The sequence below is a fragment of the Hyaena hyaena genome, unplaced genomic scaffold, assembly GCF_003009895.1.
Source record: "Hyaena hyaena isolate Hyena2069 unplaced genomic scaffold, ASM300989v1 scaffold_1035, whole genome shotgun sequence".
In the NCBI taxonomy this organism is placed as follows: Eukaryota; Metazoa; Chordata; class Mammalia; order Carnivora; family Hyaenidae; genus Hyaena; species Hyaena hyaena.
Genome location: NW_024081669.1, coordinates 190,501 through 213,525, shown reverse-complemented (window position 1 = coordinate 213,525; position 23,025 = coordinate 190,501). Strand labels below are relative to the sequence as shown.

At 37.4% G+C, this 23,025-nt stretch overlaps 1 protein-coding gene across 1 annotated transcript in view; it reads left to right on the top strand.

Moving 5' to 3' along the window:
- Positions 1-23,025, top strand: part of LOC120223757 (attractin-like protein 1) — a 519,004-nt gene that overhangs the window by 401,047 nt on the left and 94,932 nt on the right. Inside the window, exon 10 of the mRNA XM_039221981.1 lies at positions 8,838-8,952. Coding sequence (XP_039077912.1) covers positions 8,838-8,952 — 115 coding nt within the window. The remainder of the gene's footprint in view (positions 1-8,837; positions 8,953-23,025) is intronic.

The following is a 23,025-nucleotide window of genomic DNA, read 5'->3' as shown; positions in this document are numbered from 1 at the left end:
GGTCCAAGAACTCAAGTGTTCTGAACCCTGGTCAAGAATGAGGCAGGTATATGCATATAATTTTTATTACTGATATCTTAATTTCATTCCTACTGTTAATAGCCAAGCTGAAAGAATGAGAAATTATTGTCTTCTTAGACTGTATTTTTAGCAGTATCATACGGTGATTAAAAACCAAGATACTAGAATCAGACAGATCTGAGTTTTGGTCCTAGATCCGCTCCTCCCTCATTGTGTCACCCTGAGAATATTATCTGGCCTCTCTGAATTTCAATTTCTTCATCTTACAAAATAGAAAATAACACCATAATGCACGTGAAATGCTTAGCATAACACTTGAAACCTAGTAAGTACTCAACAAATGTTAGCTAATATTAGTTTTCAGTGTTTTATTATCCCTTCCCTATCCATAATTTAGAGAAACTGATTTGTGCCTACCACGTTGCAATTTCATTTATTCTTTGATTCATTCTACTCACTATGTGAAACATGTACTCCAATAGATAGTAGACGCAAGGCCAAGAGGTATCCAAGATGATATCTGGCTTGGTGGAACAGGAACTTAAAGGAGACATGCAATATATGCATCAATAAAAGAGTAAAAGATTGGGAGACATAAGTCCCCAAAGGTGGCTTAGGTATTTCAAAGAGAGAAAGTGAGTTCAGAGGCAATAGAGATTAATAAGAAACTGGGCCTGTCCTCAAACAGATTGTTCCAGTGGGATGACAGGCTATTTATGCGAGTGTCATTCAAGATGGAAAAGGAAGAGGGCCGTATAAGTTACCATTAAAGAACTAAAGACAGAGAGACTCAAGACCTCAGACCAAGGAAAGATTCATGGATGTGTTGGCTTCAAAGGATGAATAATTTCAGAAAAATTAAAGACATGTAGGATCTCCTAGACAAGTAGGGATATTATGAGTGAAGAAGGTACAGATTCTAGAAACCTTGGGCACAGTTTTTGAGCAATGTTTGATGAGTGGGTAGGCACGAGAGCATGGCAATCCCAAAATGCCGTTTTGGACTCCATGTTACAGAGATCACAGAGTGTCAAGTCATCAAACCATTTTGACCCATAGATGTGCTCTTTTGACAGCAACAATTTTAAGATTTAGTGTCTTTAAACAACTCTTATACTTGCCAGTTCACTATAGTACCCACCACTTCTTGTTTTCTTATTCTAGAAGTTTGAACAGTCTTCTTACCTATTATAGGCATTATGCATAGTGGTTAGGCAGACATGCTCAGAATATAGACTACTTTGTTCCAAATCATGGTTTTGTCATCTGTTAGCCCTACAACCTTCATTATGTTCCTTACACTCTCAGAGCTGCAGTTTCATGATTTCAAATGGGGACTGTCCCTGTCTCAAGGGTTAGGGTTAAACTCATGGAAGCATGTAGCCCAGCACAAAGCATATTATGAGCACTTCTATCTTAGCAATTATTACATTACTCACCTGGGCCTTGAAGGATTTTGAGTTTGCAACCTTACTTTGAAACTAGCGAATGTTTCTGAGAAAGGAAATAACACCTTTTTTTTTTTTTTTTTTGAGGCCTCCGATATTAGACTAAACCCTGCTTAATTTGTAAAGACTAGTCCAAGGACATCAAATAATTCTATCAAATCCTTAGCTGCTGGGGTTAGGGTTTCCAGCCACGCGACTTCAGTATGATGTCTAGAAGTTAATCACTCACTCACTTACTCACTTTCGGAGAGGGCCATTGGAGGAAGGAGCAAGCAAGCAGCCCATTTTGCCCACTGGTACCTTCCAAACACCCAGTGATTCTTGGAGCAGGAGTTTCCCTGACTGTTTCCTGGCTTCAAATAGTGGCCTCACTTCCGGAACGTTTCTGTCATTGTGAATTTTAAGAACTGTCATCTTGAAAATCCTTATGATTCCAGAAGCTTCTCTGGTAACTTGCTTGTTTTCAGTAGCTGAAAAATGGGAAGAGATAATGTAGAATTGTTGCCTCCAAAAACAAGAACGTGAAAATATGAGTACAATAGTTTAAAAAACACTGGAGTGAAGAAAACAAGTCTTTTTCACTCTAAAGGTGCTGTGTCCTTAATAAACAAGGACTGCTAATTATATAACTGTCAATGATATTTTCTGGCACGGTCTAACACCAGTTTCTTGCGGTACAACAAATATGAAAATGTCTGGAAGTAAATCACAGTGTCTGAGTGCTATGGGCAAACAAACCCATGCCTTATCTCTTTCAAAGGCAGCCATGGAAAATGCATGATAAATTGCACAGTTCAGTAAACATGTTATGTCATTGTGAAATGATTTTGATTCATGGTTATGTATCTATCGCTAAACAACTGGCAAACCTCAAGGTATCAGAAATAACCATTTGTGGTGCTTTGCTAATTTCTGTTGCAAATTTCAAGTGCTATAAGGCGGGGGGTTTTTTCCTTTAAAATTCTATATTGAGAGTGAGATTTGCCACAAATTCTTTGGAGGTATGTGAATTCTTGCCAGAAGTGTCAAAGAGCTGTGCTAATCACTAATATTTTAATATTTTTAACGCAAGTGCCTTTTATACAAGCAGAATTCCTTTTCCACAGTCAAGAGATTTTACTACACTATTTGTTGCTGGGTCTCTGACGTTAAATAATTAAGCCATTTTCCACCTGAAATTTATTTTTTACTAATTTTTCTCCCAGTTGGCGCTTTTGACATTAGTATTTGATGTTTAAAACCTTTTCTTCCAGTATTAAAAACAACTAAAAAGTAGCTTCACAACACAATTGATGTGCTTTCAAATTGTTTTTTGTTTTCTAAATCCTCTAAACCAAGAACGACTGTTCCTCAACTGTTTTTGTTGTTTGTTTTATTTTGTTGTAATCATAAAATTATTTTCTTCTAATATTTGTAAGCAAATATTTTAACATAAATTTGGATAATTTGAATAGTTCAGTTATTGCATTGAGACATTAAAAACAAAACAAAAAAGAAAACCTTGCCTGATGGTAGAAAGGATAAATTATTTCTTGGGTATATTAAACGGGTATGTTAAAGGGGATTTTAATATTTCTGATCTATCCTCATTATCTAAACCTGAATTCATTTTATTTTCTCTTAGTATATTTTAACCAATTGACCTTTACATATACTTTGCATTTATTAAATTAGAATAAATTTCAGAAGCCTGGAAAGGTGTCTCAAAACATTCATAGTATTTTTCTGTTAGCCTTGGAATATGACAAGCCTATTCTCTAAATATTTACATCATTGGCGAATATCTATGTACTTATGCTGATTTTGACTTAACATTTTCAAAAATAAGTCTGTTAAATTAAATGTAAGCTTTAAACTGTAAAACCGAAGATCATGCAACTTGATACAAGTTGGCTTACAGCATATTCTTGGAAGATTTTTATGCCCTATGCTTCTTTCATCATGGCTATTTTCACCTTTATATTGAAAACCCCCAAAATATATCTGTATGAGGATGATTTTAAAATATGAGATTTATGTTGCTATAAAGGAGAAATCCTTTATAACCACATAAAACTGTTGTCACCAGAAATTTCAGTCTAACTTTTACATGAAAGGAGACATATTTTATCTTTAATGCCTCGTTAAACTTTCTGAAAATGGCAGTATTCTAAAATATTATTGGTGAATGACTACATATGTCTGTATTTCTTCTGAAAATTTCAAATATGATCAACAAAAAAACTAATCATTTGTTCTAATAATTAAACCAGTGGTACTTTTTCTTCTATCTAATTTTGCCTTCATGCATAGATACTGCTTTGACACATCAGCCATGTCTCATCTGTCATTTTTTCAGTGAAATGGCCCAAATCGCCTTTGCTATGCTAAAATGGTATACTCACTGTTTCAAAAGTGACATTCATTTAGACCCAAATCCCTTGTGCATGTTTGTGTCCACACGTGTGTTCATGGAGTGTGCGTGTTTACACACCTGTGTACTTCCACGTGTGTTTATGTACACGTGTGTGGGTACATGTTTGTACGTGTGCATGCATGATAAACTACACTGTGTGGTTGAGAAGATGGACTCAGGAGGCAGCCTGCCTGAGTATAAATCTCACCCCTGCTACTTCCTAGTTATGTACACTTGAAAAGTGTTTTTAACCTCGCTTCAGTGTTCTCATCTTACATAGTTGCTGTAAGATTTAAATAAGTTAATATATGTAAGCAATTTTGAATACTTAATCCATAGTAAGTACTTAATACAATACTAGCTATTACTATAATCATTATCATATATTTATTCTATTTTTAAGGTTATATTATTTATACAAGTGCATTAGTTGGTGATTATGACATACATGTTTCACTGAAGTGGTATTAAAGATATGCCAACAAAATGTTTTGGATTGTGATCATTTAATTAGATAAACTGTGTGGTGTAGTACATCATTGGTGACAGGAAACAACTGTGAGAAAGCAACAAAAATTGCATAACTTGGTGTCTTACAGACTACCCATCAAATAGAGTGAAGTGCATTTATTTATTCAAATATAGTCCTACCGCACATTTCTTTTGTGCCAGGATTCAGTGTTAAAATGAAACATGGCACCATACAATCCAGCAGTCATACTCCTTGATATACACTTCAAGGATTTGAGAACTTACATCCACACAAAAACTCACTTGCTGAAAAGGGAACAGCATGATGGGAATGACAGCAGATAGTAGACCTCTCTAATTGTACTTTATTTTCCAGATCTAACCTGGAACCATATCAATGTCTTAAAAGTATAAAGCAATATTAAGTCAAGATGGAAAGGGAAACAGTCCCACAAAATTCAACTTCTGAATTTACAAACTTACCTAAATTGGAATGGAATCAATGGCAAAACCACACAGAGAGGACCTATTTCAAGTGACTTTAAACATGCAGTATATTTCCTTAGTGAGATGTGAGATATAAACCCTTAAGACAAAAAATAAATAAATAAAATTTACAGAGAAGTCAATTTTAATTAATTGTATTCTCAGATGTAATATATAATCTTATATTTAAATTGTATTATAGCATAAACATAATTATTAATATTATTTGTTATGAAGATTTTCAATGTAAAAGAAAAGAAATACAAAAACTCAAAGAAGTTAAATAAGACAGATTAAATTTGAATTGGCAATATCACTATAAATTCATGGTATATTTTTCCTCTTTAAAAAATTCTGAGTGTGGAGGGCACATTGCTATTTTATACAAGTCCACCTTCATTGAAGGCATGATGCCCACCTTCTGGGAATGCTCTTGGATGTCTTCAGCTGTCAGTCCCTTCAGGGATTACCATAACACAGAGAACCACCTTGTAGGTCATGATCCCATGGGCAATGATATGTAGGAACTGATATTTGAGGGAGTGGGAGTATAAATTCCTGGTTGACTTGGCCCAACTTGATTGTTGAAAGAGTCTAGCTCCAGGTCTCCTCCTAGCCTGCATCTCAGTTCAGCCCTTTTCTCTCTGTCTAATGAGGCTTCCTTTCTTTACCTTTCACATTTTTTTTCAACCATAGGAACCTCTATTTCTTAACTCTGTCTCCCAGGGAGTCTGCTTCTTTGGGAATGAAGTTTATGACACTGGGCTCTATTGCCCAAAACTTCCTAGAACAATGACCAACCCAATATCAATAAAGACCTCTTATGCCTGGAATTAATACCATTTCCCCAGCAAGGCTCTATAGAGAAATGTCTGATTGCAGGTCTGGGACAGGCAAAAGACAGGGAAGCTATCAAAGGCATTTGTGGTCATGTCAGAAGAACTCAGGAACCAATTTGAAGACATTCTCATTGTTCAAAGATAGTACAATTTGAACAACTAACAAAACTAATAATAGCAAAATTGTAATTGCTATCAATTAAAACACATCAGAAGTGTTAAAAGTTATAAATTTATAATGATAATATAACTGGTCATGTTTAGAAAATGCTAACAAGTAATTATTTTGAAAATCAATAAAGAAGGGAGAATAATCAAGTATTTAGCATACTTTAACTATAAATACTGTATAAAAACTCAGCAAACTAAGAATGGGGAAAGTTCCTCAACTGGATGAAGAATATCTGCAAAAAACCTACAGCTAACATCATGCTTAATAGTGAGAAACTTGAAGCATTCCCACTAAGGATGTCCCCTTCTCACCATACCTTTTCAACATTGTACTGGAAGCTATAGCTATAGCAATATGATAAGAAAAGGAAATTAAAGGTATACATATGGAGAAGAAAGAAATGAAATTCTCTTTATTCGCATATGACATGATTGTCTATGTGGAAAATCCAAAAGAATCAACAAAAACACTCCTGGAATGGTGAGGAATTATAGCAAGGTTGCAAAATACAAGGTTAATATATAAGTCAATTCCTTTCCTACATACCAGCAATGAACACATAGAATTTGGAATTAAAAATACAGTAGCATTTATACTACTGCGCCTCAAAATGAAATAAATCTAGGTCTAATTAGGTATAAATCTAACAAATATGTACAAGATCTGCATAAGAAAAACTACAGAACTCTAATGAGCAAAATAATTTACAAAAACTAAATAAAGGTAAAGATATTCTGTGTTCGTGGATATGAATAATCAATATGTTAAGATGGCACTTCTTTTCAAACTGATCTATAGATTCAGACAATTCCAATCAAAATTCCAGCAGGCTTTTACATCTACAAAATGACTCCAAATTTTATATGGAGAAGGAAACGACCCAAAATAGCCAACACAATATTGAAGTTAGAAGACTGATACTAGCCAACATCAAGACTTACTATAAGCCTACAGTAATCAGAACAGTGTAGTATTGGTGAAAGAAGAGACAATTAGATCAATGGAACAGAAGAGAATCCAAAAATAGACCCACATGAATATAGTCAATTGATCTCTATCAAAGGAGCAAAGGAAATGCAATGAAGCAAAGATAGTCTTTTAAAGAAATGGTTCTAGAACAACTGGACATCCACATACAAACAACAACAACAACCTTGAATCTAGACACATACTTTATACCCTTCACAAAAATTAACTGCAGATGGATCATAGACCTAAATGTACATTGCAAAATTATAAAAGTCCTAGACGATAAAAGAAGAAAACCTGGATGACCTGTGATATGGCAATGACTTTTTAGATACAACACCAAAACCACAATCTGTGAAAGAGATATTTACTAAGCTGGAATTCATCAAAGTAAAAAAACTTCTGCTCTTCAGAAGATAATATCAAAAGAATGGGAAGACAAACCATGGACTTGAAGAAAATATTTGCAAAAAAGACATCTGATAAAGGACTATTTCTAAAGTATATAAAGAACTCTTAAAATTCAATAGTAAGAAACAAATAGTCCAATTAAAAATGGGTCAAAAACTTTATCAGATACCTCACCAAAGGCAATATACAGAATACCAAGTAAGAATATGAAAAGATGTTCCATATCATATATTATCAGAAGAAATACAAATTAAAGCAACACCCATTAGAATACCCAAAATGAAGAACACTGACACCACTAAATGTTGGTGGAAATATAGAGCGAGAGGAAGAAGCTCTTCTTTATTGCTGTTGATAATAGAAAATGGTACAGCCACTTTGGAAGACCACTGATGGTTTCTTAAAGAACTAATAAGCATGCTCCTATTAGATGATCCAGCAATCACACTCCTTGATATTTACCCAGTGGGGATGAAAACTTATGTTTGATCTCCATATGGATGTTGTTGTAGTGTTATTTTTATTTAAGGAAATTTGGAAGTAGCCAAGATGTCCTTCAGAAGGTGAATGAATAAATGAACTGTAGTATGTCCAGACAATGGAATGTTATTTGACACTAAACAGGTATGAGCTATCAAGGCATGAAAAGCATGGAAGAACCTTAAATGCTTTGTGAAAGTGAAAGAAGTCAACCTGAAAAGGCTAAGTTCTATGTGATTCCAACTATATGACATTCTGGGAGAAGCAAAACTATGGGGATAGTACAAAGATCAGTGGTTTCAGGGTTTGGGGTAGAGAGGAAAGGATGCATACGTGGAGTACAGAGGATTTTTACGCAGTGAATATACTCTGTATGAAACTATAATGGTGGATACATGTCAGACTCATAGGCTATGGTCTAACACAACAGTGAACCCTAATATAAACTATAGACCCCTGGTTAGTATGATGTGTCAATATAGATTCATTAATGTAGCAAATATACCACCCAGCTGGGAGCTGTTGATGATGGGGGAGGCTATGCATATGTTAGGGTGAGGTGTATATGGGAAATCTTATATCTTCCTCTCACTTTTACTGTGAATGTAGAGCTGCTCTAAAAAATAAAGTCTATTAAAGAAAAAAAAAAAATAGGAGAGCCTGTGTGGTTCAATCAGTTAAGCATCTGACTCCTGATTTTGGTTCAGGTCACAATCTCACAGTTGTGAGGTGGAGCCCTGCATTGGGCTTGGTACTGGACGTAGAGCCTGGTTAAGATTCTCTCTCTCTCTCTCTCTCTCTCTCTCTTCCCCTGTCCCTCTCCTGCTCATGTGCATGCTCTATCAAAAATAAATAAATAAATCAAAATAACAAGCTAAAAATAGAAGAGTACTTTTCAAAAATATGCACCAATATTTAACCCCCAAGAAAAAAATCAACCCTCTACATGTTAATGACCACTTCTACGAAAACACTAGGTAGTACTATGATAAAATAATTCAGTTGAACTATTACAAAATGAGGCATTGTATGTCCCCATCCACTGGGAATGTACAGTTTAAAAAACTGAAATATAAGTAGGCGAAATGTAAAACAGTGTCATGTCAATCATGCAAATTTAAAATTCTGTTTTGTTTTTTTTTCAGGGGGCACCTAAACCAATAGCCATTGAACCATGTGCTGGGAACAGGGCTGCTGTTCTGACGGTGTTTCTTTGCCTGCCGCGAGGGTCTTCAGGCGCCCCTCCTCCTGGACAGTCAGGTGAGATGAAGGTGGAGCCATCAGCAATTGAGCAGAACATGTAGACTAACAGAAGAAGCAAACGATACTACCACACAGCACAGTGAGGATAATTACGTGGTTCTAATTTAAAGCATGGCAGAATTTATTAGAGTACAAATTCTTTCCAAAATATCTGGAAATCTGCATTGCTGTGAATTCAGATTTGCCAATAATTCTCTTAAAAATACATGTTAAATATGTGTGTATTTTTGTGTATAATATACATGCACATGCATGTTCACACACATCCCGCTTATACGGTGAGAAATCTCACTAGCATAGCAAACAAGTTTTTGACTTTAGGGCACCTTCTTTTTTCCTAGTATGTGTGTCATATAGGATACAAAGTTACAAATATGATTAGAAGCTTGCCTCATAAATATGGAACCAAATTAAGGAATGTATTTGCATGTTTGAAACATGTAGCAGCCTCAGAGGGTGATAGCTTGATACCACCATCTTAGAATGTTCAATATATGTTGTTATCAGCACCAGACAGCTGTATCGCATGGGCCAGCAGACCCTCCCCTTTCAATGGTACTGTCAGCCTTTGCTTCTGAATCTCCTTTTCTTACATGAAAAGCATATTTTGAAAATGGGGGTAACTCTATATGTCTTCTTGGAGGTCTTCCCAGTGCTGAGATGTTGACCAGATTGTAAACATGCAGAATGTTGAGTATGACTTATGATTAAATAACAAATCATGCTTACTTCTCTCTTTTTATACATTCTGTTCCATTTACTTACAATGTGAAATATTTCAGTCTCTCCATCATTTGCTGTATCCAACACTTAGGAAATGGATGCTTTTTGAGGGTAAGGGCAATTTCAAATCTCTCTTTCTTTCCAATTCCCCTTAAGTATAAAGTGCCAGAGATCTGGCAAGGTCTCAATAACAGTAATTGATACTGAACTCACCTCCCTGCTTATTTAATCTTTTCTTGGTTCCCTAGCTAGCTTTGACCTTCTTTCTTTCTTGATTTGTATCAACCCTGACACGAAAATGGAAGCTATACTACTTTATACCTTGTAAACTTAAGATATTCATGTAACAAGAGTTTTCCCTTATGGAGACAGAGGGTTTCCATCACCTTGTCATTTATGGTACCTGATGATATCTTGTTGCAGAAATTTCTACCCAAAGCTTATTTGTAAATGTTTATTGAAGGAAATAAGCATTCTCTGTACTTTCTCATACACTGAGTGAATGTCTTACTCTTCTTTCAGAACCACCATGGTAAATGTAAATGGGATGCAGTTAAGTAGAATAGTTTGGCACTGGTCAGATAAGATGGATAATTATAGGTACTGTGCCCAGCTAATGGAAGCATTGTTTTAAGGCTGGGATGATTTCCAAAACAAACACTTCACTAATGAAAATAAGTCCGTGTGATATACACCAAGGTTCTTCTAAATCCTTGACAAGATGACGTACTGATGGGCAGAGTGAAGGCAACTGCCAATACTCTGTCCTTTTAACCTTTGAAATCTTTTTGACTGATTTGAAAGAACCAGGTAGTGGTGTGGACCATTACCTCAGCTGTGTTCTGTTACAGATGCATTATGATTACTAACGCTAATAGCTAATGCTATCTTTGATGTGCATAGTGCTTTACTCTTTACAAAGTGTTTTCTTATTTTTCACATTTGATCCTCAGGACAAGGCAGTACAATAGGTATAAAACTCACTTCGTAAATGAGGGAATTGAGGCATAGAAATCTGTGTATTTCCACATCCAAGGAATAATTAGGAAACTACTAGAGTATAAAGCTAAAGAACAACAAAAAAAATACTTATTGCTAACCTTCCAGGTAATTTTCCCAGATGATCTGTAGCAGAGAACTTCTTTCTCTCTAATCCATAGTCCATGTCTTCACAAAGCCCCACATTTGGGGGAGTACTAAAAATGTCTGTAGAGTTGATACTGGTAGAGAAAAAACCTTGAGTTAACTTCCCATACTTTTTACAGAGCCTGTAGATTGAATGATGTTGAATATCTGTGCTCATAATTCAGGATGAACTTGTTCTTTGTTTAAAAAAAAAAAACTAACAAATGTTTTCCAGCTATTTTTATAGGAGTAGGAATACTCTTAGTCTACTTCATTTTTTTTTAAATGTTTTTATTTATTTCTGAGAGAGAGGGAGACAGCATGAGCAGGGGAGGGTCAGAGTAAGAGGGAGACACAGAATCTGAAACAGGCTCCAGGCTCTGAGCAGGCTGTCAGCACAGAGCCCGATGCAGGGCTGGAATCCACGAACTGCGAGATCATGACTGAGCCGAAGTCAAACGCTTAACCCAATGAGCCACCCAGGTGCCCCTCTCTCAGTCTACTTCAAAATACAGTCTACTTGGAAATGCATCAAATACATGGTATTGATGAATGGGTAGTGGGATGGATAGATGGACAGATACAATATAAAGCAAGGAAAGTCAATGTGAATGGTAGAATCTAGGTGGTGGGAATACTGTTGTTAAAATTATTTCTTTCCACTTTGCTATAGGTTTTTATACTAAGATGTTGGGAAACAATAAAACAAAACTCCTGACTTCACTGTAACCAACCAAACAAACAAACAAAACAAATCCTCCCCCCGCCCCCCACAAAACAAAGAAAAAAAAAACAGGTAGTGTTTGTATAGAGTTTTCTAACATTCACATCTCAGTTTTCCCTGAACAAAACAAATACTGATACCAATATACAAACTAAAAATGATTTATTTTTTCACTCTTCATCAAGATACTTGGTTTGTACAAAGCCAATTAAAACATAACATGATATAATCCAATATTTGAAAGGATGTGCATTCCAATGATTATTTGGGAGCCATATCGGCTCTTGGAAAGGAAATGTTGACCTTAGTTTATCTCATTCCGAGAGTTTGGTCTATTTCATATCTTTACAGGGAGTCCATCTATGTGCCCCTGCTGGTCACAGTGCTGCACGCACAGAAAGCAGTTCATACATACCTTTGACAAGAATAGTGATAGATGAGGGGCTGTATGGACAGACCCCTGGCCCCATCCCCACCCTGTGAAGGACAGGGCTTCAGGAGCCTTCCCTTGCCTGTTGAGTGATTTATGTCTCCAAATATTAGCAAATCCATTCAGTGATTAATTAGTATTACTTATTAGATTATAAGTTCTCTTGCAATACTTAGCACAGTCTCAGAATTTTTCACCAGCCCCCTTTTTGAAATGTAGCTTTTGAAATGTTGAGTGACGCTTTTCATGATGCACTCTTCATTACCATGAATAAAGGCACTTAAGGCAAGGATAAGTTTGGGGATAAGGAGATGGTAAAAGCATCCCAAGAGGAAGGTGGTTTTCTCCTTGAGACTGAACTTCAGAAACACACAGGTGCTGGGGTTTTAGCCATCTCTTTAAAGTAGTGGCTAGTAATTTTTTTTTAAATATATGGCAGTGTCTTTGGACTTTATTCTCTTTTCACCAGAAAGCATGTCAGTAATTCTTAGCAAGTAAAATGTGTCTAAAATGTGTGAAGTCCTTTCCATGGTTTTCGTCTTAAGAGAGGTCAAAAGAAAAACTGCAGATTCATCCTTCAGATTACCCCATGCAGTAAATTTTTTTTTAATGTAATGAATTTAGGTGTGTGTGAGCAATTCTCCCTCTAGGTGGCTTAGAAGAGTAAAAGCAAAAGATATTAAATAGGCTTTTTGGCATTCCTGGAGCTGGACTAATTAGGTTCCCAGCTCCCCCACCCCGTAAACCTGCTGCTTCATTATTATATTTTTTTTGTGTGAGAAACTACTGCCAACCATGCCACACTGTTTGGGTTCATGGGGGATTTCTGCTGTTGACATTTGCACAGTGTACAGCTACTTCCTCTTCTGACCTCAGAAAGGTTGAAAGACTGACATCCCCACAAAAACAGGGCACATCAGGTAAATGCTACATGACACGAAACAACCAAGCATGACTCCAGTCACCTTGGACACGGCAAGGTCCCCAAATGTTTTGGAGTCTCATTAAGATGAAATGTGGACAAAGTAAATAGAGCCCTTCAAAAGCATAAATTGAAAACAATAATGATTGCTGTCACTTTGTGATGGAAGATTGTGGATTTCATTGTTTATGGAGTCTCACTAATAAGAAGCAGATTAACTCTTCTCACTGGATTAAAAATCCCAGGGGCCCAGATGCCCACTGCCAAAAAGGAGCTATGTGCTTCAACTCAGAGTAGAATTTTGCCCTGAACTTGCCTCATATTTGATTGAGTCTAACATCACCAAAAAGAATACAGTGCAAAGTCTAAGGTCTAGATTTTTTTTTTCTTTAGGCTTAGAAGTTTTGGTAGGATGACCAGATTATTTTGCAAAATCTAGAAATATCGTATAATGTTTAAAATGATAGTCAACTCACAGTGCCATGGGTAATGGTGACGAAAAGAGACCTTGGCTCAACTGAATGAAAAAGAGGTAGGCCAGGGCCCCAGGGTGGCTCAGTCAGATAAGGGTCCAACTCTTGATTTTCAGCTCAGGTCATGATCTCATAGTTTGTGGGATGGAGCCTCACATTGGGATCTGCACTGATAGCACAGAGCCTGCTTGGGATTCTCTCTCTCTCTGCCCCTCTCCTACTTGTACGTGCTCTCTCTCTCTCTCTCTCTCTCTCTCTTTCTCTCTCTCTCTCTCTAAATAAATAAACATTAAAAATAAAAAGAGGTATAAGATAGAGAACTAATAGTTCTGAGCATTGTATTAGGTGCTTTCCATATAGTCATCAGTTTAACCCTCTTAATGATTCTGAAAAGCAGCTATTATTATCCCACTTTCACAGATCAAAAAACAACAACAACAACAAGAGCAACAACTTGAAATTCAAAAGAGAGCAAATGACTAGTCCTGGTTCCTACATCTAGTAAGAGAATAAGCTAGAACTCAACTCCAGGGCCATGTGCATCCTCAGCATATGAGATTCTTCATCATCACAGGCTTCTCTGGACAGTGATACAAAGGTACTCCAGATAGCCCTTATTCCTGAAAAAGCTTTATATACAGAGTTGAAGAAAAAGGACCTGGCAGGATCTGTCAGCACTGAGCTTAACGAGACAAGAAGGATAGGTTTATCTTTCTTGGTGATTGAACTCCAGAAGATTGTAAAATGCAAAGATGGGCAGGCCATGACATATCTTCAGCTCGTATGTGTGAGCTATGGACTTGAGTCACAAATCCAACTCTGCCACCTACTAGCTGACTGGTGTCCATGGGCAAGTCTTGTAGTCTCTGGGTCCTATGTTTTCATTATAAAATTATGGCACTGAGTTAAATTCCCAGGATGCATTTCACACCAATCCTCTTATAAAATTCTACTACAGTTTATGCTGAGTCTTCCAGTTTGGGGTAGGAAGGGCAAATAATGTGTTTCTAAGTGGTACCTTAACTTACCTTTCCAGATGCTCAGGACCAGTGAAGAAACTGTATTCCTATATATTTCTTATTAGTGATGAAATAATTGGCTCTGACTCTTAAATTTAAAAAATATCTTAATCATGTTATTAATGAAGGCTAGTTTTCAATCTTTTCAGCATGTTTGGAAAATGGAGATGATTCATATTGCCCCATTGTAGAAGTAAGTAAAAGGGATCTCACAGCACCAGTGAGAGGCAGAAGGTCCTCTGCCATCCGAGAGATGGTTTGGGAACAGACTCCTGGTCTGCAGGCTCTCAGTGCAGTACTGTTTCCTCGGAAGCCAGTTTTTTCCAAAGGCTTCTGAGTTTTCTTGTCCCTTAAGCCTCTCTATTTTCCTTCCATAACTTTGCCACTGTATCTTCACACTTGTAGAAACATTCCTGTTGATCTAGTCTTAGCACCCTCTCTCTTATTGGTGGCTGGAAGAAGAAATAAAACTACTGAGCTATATCAGGACTTCATTATAAAAAATTCATGGAAGTTACATTTCAACTTCAAATCCAAATATTATTTATATCCACCATATGTATCTTCATAAGGAAGAGAGAAAAAAACGGACGTTCCATGGCAAAATAAACTGTAAAATTAGGCAGAGAGCCCAGGCAACAACAAAGCATCTGGGATTATTGCCAATAAATATGACTGTGTCAAAAACATACCTGCTATTAAAAAGGCCCACAAATCAATAATAGGAAATAATGTTATCTTCTATCCAAAATACAGTTATATAGTTTTTGTGAATCTTCATTTAATACATTTATTCATTTGAGAGATATTTAAAAGCGTCTGCTACATGCCAGGCACTGAAAGTATGGTAGTGAACAAAACAAGGTTTCTGGCCCCATAGAGGTTACAGCCTATGTGGAGATAAACATGAAATACGTAATCATGCCAATAAATTCATAATTACAAATTGTGTTGGGTGCTATGGACACAGAGTAGACAGTGCTATGAAAGAGAGTTGAAATAAAACTGATGTACAATTGATAAGCTTAAGGAAGTAACAAAATGATGATCATTCAAATGCTGTTTCTTTAGTTCTCACCAGCCGCCATATCTCTGTTGACATGTTGGCAGTTGAATAGTCCCCACCTTGCCTCTTCAGCTTCTGGAAACGCTCCTCCACTGGTGTTCTGTGCCTTGGTCTATTTCAGATACCCACTTAGAATTTACTTACAGATAATGGAGGTAGAGCACCCCTCTGTTCTTGTTCTGCCTCCTCTGTCTCTAAATACAGGTGGGGTTGGGGCGCCTGGGTGGCTTAGTCGGTTAAGCGTCCGACTTTCGCTTAGGTCATGATCTTGCAGTTCCTGGGTTCGAGCCCCGCGTCGGGCTCTGCGCTGACTGCCAGCTCAGAGCCTGAAGCCTGCTTCAGTCTGTGACTCCCTCTCTCCCTGACCCTCCCCTGCTCATGCTGTCTCTCTCTCTCTCTCTCTCCTGGAAATAAATAAAACATTAAAAAATAATAATAAATATATAAATAAATACAGGTGGGCATCCCCCAGGTTTGTTCCTCTAGCCAACTTCTCACCCTGCTCTACCCGGTCCCTCAAGGGTCATGCCCTCTCCACTCCCAGGAGAGCTGATTCCCAAGCCGGGATCTCCAGCCAGCACTGCTCATCTGTTGAGCACTAGCATCGCAAACTGGATCTTCTGCTCTTTAGATATAAAGCCACTCCCTCTTCCCTCTTCCCTGTTACTACCACCTACTCACCTACTGTTTTTCTAAAGTTCATTTGTTTCAGAGTGGCTCAAATTTGAGATCTTAGAGTTGCTTTCCTTCTCTCTTTCGCCCATTTTACATCCAAGTAATCATGAAGCTCTTTTAGATTTTACCCCTGTGGCAGATAGAGCATCCCTCTCCTTATTGCCGTTCTTCCAGTCCCCAGTTTTCTTCTGGACACTGGCTTCCTCTCACTGGACTTCTGCCAAAAGAGAGCACAATTCGAATCATATCACTCTCTTCCTCGCAAGCCTTTGGGGACTTTTCATTGCCTGTTCAAGTGAGTCTAGACATTTACCCTGGGGACTGAGGTCCTCCTCCACCTCTCTTCAGCCTTCCTTCAGGTTTGGCACCCTCTCACAGAGGTGCCTAGCTGCACAGCCCCACCAGCAAGCCGGGGTCCCTGGGGTAGTTATTTTTAACTTCCTGGACCCTCAGTCTTCCCATCTACAAAATAAGGAAGATGATCCCATGGTATGTCTTTTTGATGGCTGCCAGGCTTGTAATTCTACATGTATGTTTCTTCCTATGATTCCGTAAGTGTGTGTGTTGTCTGTAACACTCACTCTTGTTCCTTGTACCTGAAATACCCTCTCCCACTTAGCTGCCTGTTTTCAAAGCCCAGTTCAGAAGCCAGTTCCTCTTCCATGAAGACTTTAGTTTCCTCCAGGCAAACATGACATCACTTTCCTTGAAATCCTATGGGATTTCTTCCCTGCCTCCTAGCAGGTATCACAGCCACTGTGTACTTTTCTTCCCAGGTAGTAAGCTCTCTGAGGGAAGGGGCTATTTCTCATTTTGTCTTTGAATCCCCAGCTGCTAACAAGTTTTTGGTACTTAGTAGTTGCTTGATAAATACTTAATTGATTAATAAAGTTAGTTTAAATGATAGAACTTCTTCACCAAAAATATTTGGGGAATATGTATTCCCAAATATACATATTATATATACATACTATACAAATATAAAATTTACTAGTTATAATTTTACTCTCAGGCTGATAATCTTTGATAGACTGGATTTTATGTATTTATAATTCATGGAGGATTCAAGTTATGTCTTAGAGACTAAAATCAAGCTCAAAATTGTACCATTGATGAAAAATATCTTTTGGAGTTCCTGGATGGCTCAGTCGGTTAAGCATCTGACTCGATTTTGGCTCAGGTCATGTTCTCACGGTTTGTGAGTTCAAGCCCCATGTCAGTCTCTGCACTGATAGTGTGGAGCCTGCTTGGGATTATCTCTTTCTCCCCCTTTCTCTAACTTCTCCCCAGCTCATGTGCTCTCTCTCTCTCTCTCTCCCAAAATAAATAAACTTAAAAAAAGAAAAATATCTATTAAAACTTAGTTGCTTAGATTTAAGGTTCGAAGAAAATCAGAATATGAGGAGAAAATGACACAAAAAAATAAGGCAATTTATATTTCCAACATAGCATATACTAAACCTATCATAAACGTATTCTATTTTTATGATTTGAACATTGTGATTTCTTTCTTGGGTAATAATGTTTACATTTTATTTAAGCTTAAAAGAGCATAACTAGGTTCCACCCTTTATGACTAGAAAAAGAACTTCGAATCTTACAGAATAAATGTCTACATATTAGTTATAGTCAGGACAGATCATCTTACAAAATGTATCTCACAAATAAAAAGTATCAATTGCTGCTGTAGTTTTTATTATTAACACATATCATTTGTTCTGAATCTGCTCACTGTTCATTACCATTCTTTGAATTTTCATCACCCTATAAAGTATATCATCACTTTTCTTTCACAGATGAGAAAAATAAACTCATGAGGGTTAAGTCACTTTCCTACAACCACGTAGTCAATAAGTTATTGAGCCAGTTATTTTTTAAATGTTTATCTTTGAGACAGAGAGAGAGAGCATGAGCAGGGGAGGGGCAGAGATAAAGGGAGACAGAGAATCCCAGGCAGGTTCTGTGCTGTCAGCACAGAGCCCGATGCAAGGAGGCTTGATCCCACAAACTGTGAGACCATGACCTGAGACAAAATCAAGAGTCAGACACTTAACTGACTGAGCTACCCAGGTGCCTCAAGCCAGAATTTAAAACCAGAAAGTCTCACACCATAATGCTCTTTCCAGATTTTTTTTTTCCGCATGTGGATAGTGAGGAGTGGGGTTGGTTATGGTCAAAGACCATTAGCTATGTGATTTTTGGGCTAGTATAAGCCTTTTCATTCACTGCCCAGTGTCTTGGTGAAGTGACATGGCTATGGTCCTTCCATTTGAGATTTTAATTTTTTTCTTTGTGTCATTGTTAACTGAGAGAAATTGATTAATGTGTCAAGGGAACAAAGAAAACAAAATAAGGACAAGAAACTTGAAGAATAGTGAACATGGCTTATTAAAAATACTGTAAAAGTGAGTAAAACACTCACTCTAGAAGTGAACTCTAAAACATTTAAGATAGAGCAATTAGAAACAAACTCACATGAAAAGTTAGAATTTATGGATATGAAAAATGAGACCCCCCAGCACTGAAAGAGTGGCCAACATATTTTTCTTTGCTTTTTCTTTTCTCCACCTGCCACTCTGTTCAGATATTTCTACAATTGATTGGTAAATAACTACTGTGGTCAAAGAGAAATAGAAAAAAAGTAGGCAACTCTGCAAATCAACTTACAGAGCCAAAGGGGAAAATCAAGAATTGTCTGGAATCAGTAAGCTGTCTTCAAAGCAACAAAATAAAATAAGAATTTGTGGGTGTGAATAAAATTTAAAGCCTAAATCAGCCACCCAGTATTTCTTATGATGGCTGAGACCATATTACACTGATAGCTGATTTAATTCCCCAATTATTAGTAAGATATTTCACTTTTAGTTGGCCATGAATTAAGTAGTCCTGCTTTACATACATGTAGGGGAATTTAGCAGAAGGTCTCCTCCTGCCTTAAACAAGGATAGATGGGTCATCCAGAGCGCCAGAGACTTTTAGAATTTTTTGGAGTTTTAGAAATTGGACTCAGAAACCTGGAGATCCAGAGACAGGGAGAGATTCATCGAGCTCATAGTTCACTGGGGACTGGAACCAAAGTCTCTGGTGTCCTGTGGAGGAAATATAGCCCCGCCTCCTGTTACGCCACAGCGTAAAACCTGACAAGAAGAGATAACAATAATAATCCTCTTGTTTCCAGGAAGCAGCACTGCACACCTTTTGCCACCAGGGCCCAGGAATGGCAGACAGAAGTGAATTCCCTAGATCCAAAAAGGAAAATTAAATGGCTTGAGAAAATATATGTCTACTTACCAGCAACCTGATAAAATGCTAAGAAAATGTGGGTCAAGGACCCTGGGAATTTCTTCTTTTCATATAAACATTTTTCTGGTGACCACTTCAAAGGGCCAGTGGTTCCTTAGCAAATCCATTTGGAAGGAGTGTATTCAAGTTTTGATAAAAACTCCATATTACACTGATAGCTGATTCAGTCTCCTATAATTTACTGTAAAATGATGTCACAGAACCTACCAAAGGCATCTTTGAGTGTGAATAATCCTTCATGCTAAATGAAAAGCCCTGTGGAGGAGCAAGCACCCGAGGTAGTAGTGTTGTAATTCTAAAAAAGGTAAACACTGATTATAACAACATTATCTACTTGAGGCCAGAACCATCTTTCTCTAAGGACTTTTAGGGAAAGAGTTAATGGCCCTCTGAAAAGTGTGTAATTTGCCTCCTTTTATCCATATTATTATTTGCAGATGAACATAGCCCATGCAAGTTAGGTCTACATCCATCACTGATGGACAGCAAGTTCAAAGTGGTCATGCAGACAAAGCACTGGCAAAACTTAAGAGAGAGTTCATCCTATTCCTTAAGAATATGACTCCAAAGAAGTAGTTTGAGGAGTTCTACTTGGTCCCTGGAATGATCATTTAGAAGCCTTGGAGGAATAAGTGAATTCTTGCCCCATGAAGCTGCTGTCTGACATGATTTGAACTGAAACTTGAAGGCCCTAAAAGTCTGGATGCAGTGACCATACATTCAGTTCCATTTATTCAACAAACCAGGCAAGGATCATCAAATCAATAACATGACTCTGCCATCTACTTTCCCCTTGCTCACCATCATAATGAAAAATGACTCCTTAAGTGTTCTGCGAGGCAATTAGCCCTAAATGTAGAGCTGTGATGGGGAGAGGCTGAGTCACATTTGTATTCAAAACTTTACTGGTAAAATGGAAAGGAAACTGTTGTCCATACTAATAGACACATAAAATGTATAAATGGGGTAATTTGGTATTACTCTATTTATGCACAATATTATACAATTGCAGAAACACTGAGATAGGAAGGGCACTGAAATGACATCTGGCTCGTCCAACTGCTTGTGGCCACAGCTGATGACCCTGCCCAGAATCATCATGGACAGACAATTTCTAAAGACTTTTCCAACATTTCTAGGACTGATTTGTTCTGTTATCTAACAGGCTTCACTGCGATTCGGTCCCATTTTCTTTTGTTCTCTTTTTTGGTTGTCGTTCTCATCATTCCAGAAATAGAGAACAGCTGATAGCGCTCCTTATAATAATCCATCACGTGGTAGAAGGCAGTTTTGAAATCACCTCCCAGGTCAAGTTCAACACACTGTTCTCAGTTCTTCTGTCCATGCCTGCCAAGCCTATGTCTTCCAGCTCGGGTTACCTCGTGGTTCTCAGAATGTTCTTCAACCTTCCCAAGTATCACTGACTCAAAAGTCATGGAATAGAAAGATTCTAAAGGTGGTTCTGTCCCTTTGGTTCAAAGTTGAGGAAACTGAGGTTCACCTGAAGAGACTTCCTTAGAGCCCACTGTTCTAGAAGCCAGGGGCTCTCTGGCTTCACCTTCATTGTCTAGGTACTAACATCTCTTTTAAAACCAGCTGTCCTGCCCTGCTGGTCACTTTCCCCACGCAGTTCACTAGGACTTCTTTGGCTCTTTCTGACCCTTTCTGCCATCCTGCATTTTGTACTTATACCTACTGCTTTTCTTGCACAAGAAAAGGGAGCAGTTCATTTCAGTTAGTGTCTCTGATGTTTCAAGGTCATTTTTGAAGTTTATCCCATTATTTCAAACTCCATTCTCATGCCCTATGGCCCATGTGTGTTACCTGCAAATATGGGATTTTAGGGAGATATAAAATACTTCACACTGCTGGATTCTAAGTGATTTTTAAAATACACTTTGAAGTTATGGACACACCACACCCCTGTCCTAATCAGGTACTAGTCTCTCTGCCTGGACTACCCTCCAACACACACCAACACTCACACCTCCCTTTCCAGCAAGAGAATGTCACTTCAGGGGTCACCTCCTCTGTGAAACTTGTTTTCATACTCAATCCACTCATTGGTTTTTATTTACTGCTATAACATTTTTATGACAGTGTCTCTGTTTTACCCAGATGACCCAAGGGCAGGGGTTTTTCCCCTTTATTTGCCATTGTATTTCCAGGGCCTAAGTGGTGCCTAGAACGTAATAGAAACTCAATACATATGCTTAATTATTTTACTCCTTTCTCTTTACTCATCTGTCCTTATTGGTGCTAAATTCTCCAAGTCCAGCTCTTAAGCTAGCTGTGAATTCTTATTTTCAGCTGCATTTTGCCCATGTACTTTTTATAGATACCTTACTATAAATTAATTCTTTGTGTTTGTGATTTCTTAAAAATGAAAAAAAATACTCCCTAATCTCTGGCCTAAAATTTGTCTTATGAAATAGAATAAAAAATTGTACTGAGATTAAAACAACCGATTCTTCACTGCTGATTAGGGCCATTGTATCAGCCTTGTTCTGAAGGACAATTTGTCACAAGTCATTTTAGTCATTTTGCAATATGTGATTTTTTTCTACATTTAACAGGATTCTTTGAGTCCTTTAATGTTTTCTGTAAATAAAAATCTCACTGTGATGATTTGGTCATTTCTAAAATTATTGTTTGACCATTTCTAAGACCATCTTTTTCTCTTTTCTTAAAAATGAGTGTTTCATAGACTTCTCTTCATTCTGGGTAATATAAGCAGAATCAGAGTCGCTACTCCTTTTCTTGATGGCCTAGGCATGAGTCACCAGACCCTGCTTCTGCTGCTTGGAACATCATTCTTTTACAGGCTGTTCTGATTCTTGCTTGGCTACATGGCTTCTATATCCTTTGTTGTGTGTTTTTAGATCGCAGATGTTCTTAAAGACAGATTTTTTTCAAACGTTTTGAGTCTCTCTATTTTAAATATTTGTTACCAGCCTTTTCTCTTACATGTAAAAACAAGTCAATCTTTTTCAACCTGTCTTATGTTTAGTGCATTCCAGATCATGTTCTATTTCCCTTTATATCTCCAGGAGTCACTTTAGTTTTTTGCATTAGTGTTTTTCATTTTCCACAACATATCAGACTCATCTTTGTTCTCTAGTCCTCTTAGGTGACTTAATAGTCTTGTCAGGATGCTCCAAAGTCCCATTTCTGCTCTTTGTACAGCTCTTTTCTGTCTGTCTGAGCTTTCCCTGAACTTCCTTTTCCATCTGCATTACAAGTATTTCTAAGAAATTCAAATTAAAACCATACCGAACTATCATTTCTCACCTATCATGTTGGTGAAAATTAAAAAGTATGACAACACATTGCCGGTGAAGATGCAAACTAGAACATTCCTGTTGGAGGAGAATTTGCCAATAAATACCCAATAAACTACACTTGCCCTCTTTTGACCCAGAGATCCCACTCATAGGAATATACCCTGAAATATAACTCCAGCAATATGAAAATACATGGATTGACTATTCATTTCAGCATTGTTTGTAGTCACATGATATGGAAAACCACTTAAATGAGCATACATAGGGAACTAATAAAATAAATTATGGTTCATCCACAAATGGAGTACAATGCATCTGCAAAATTA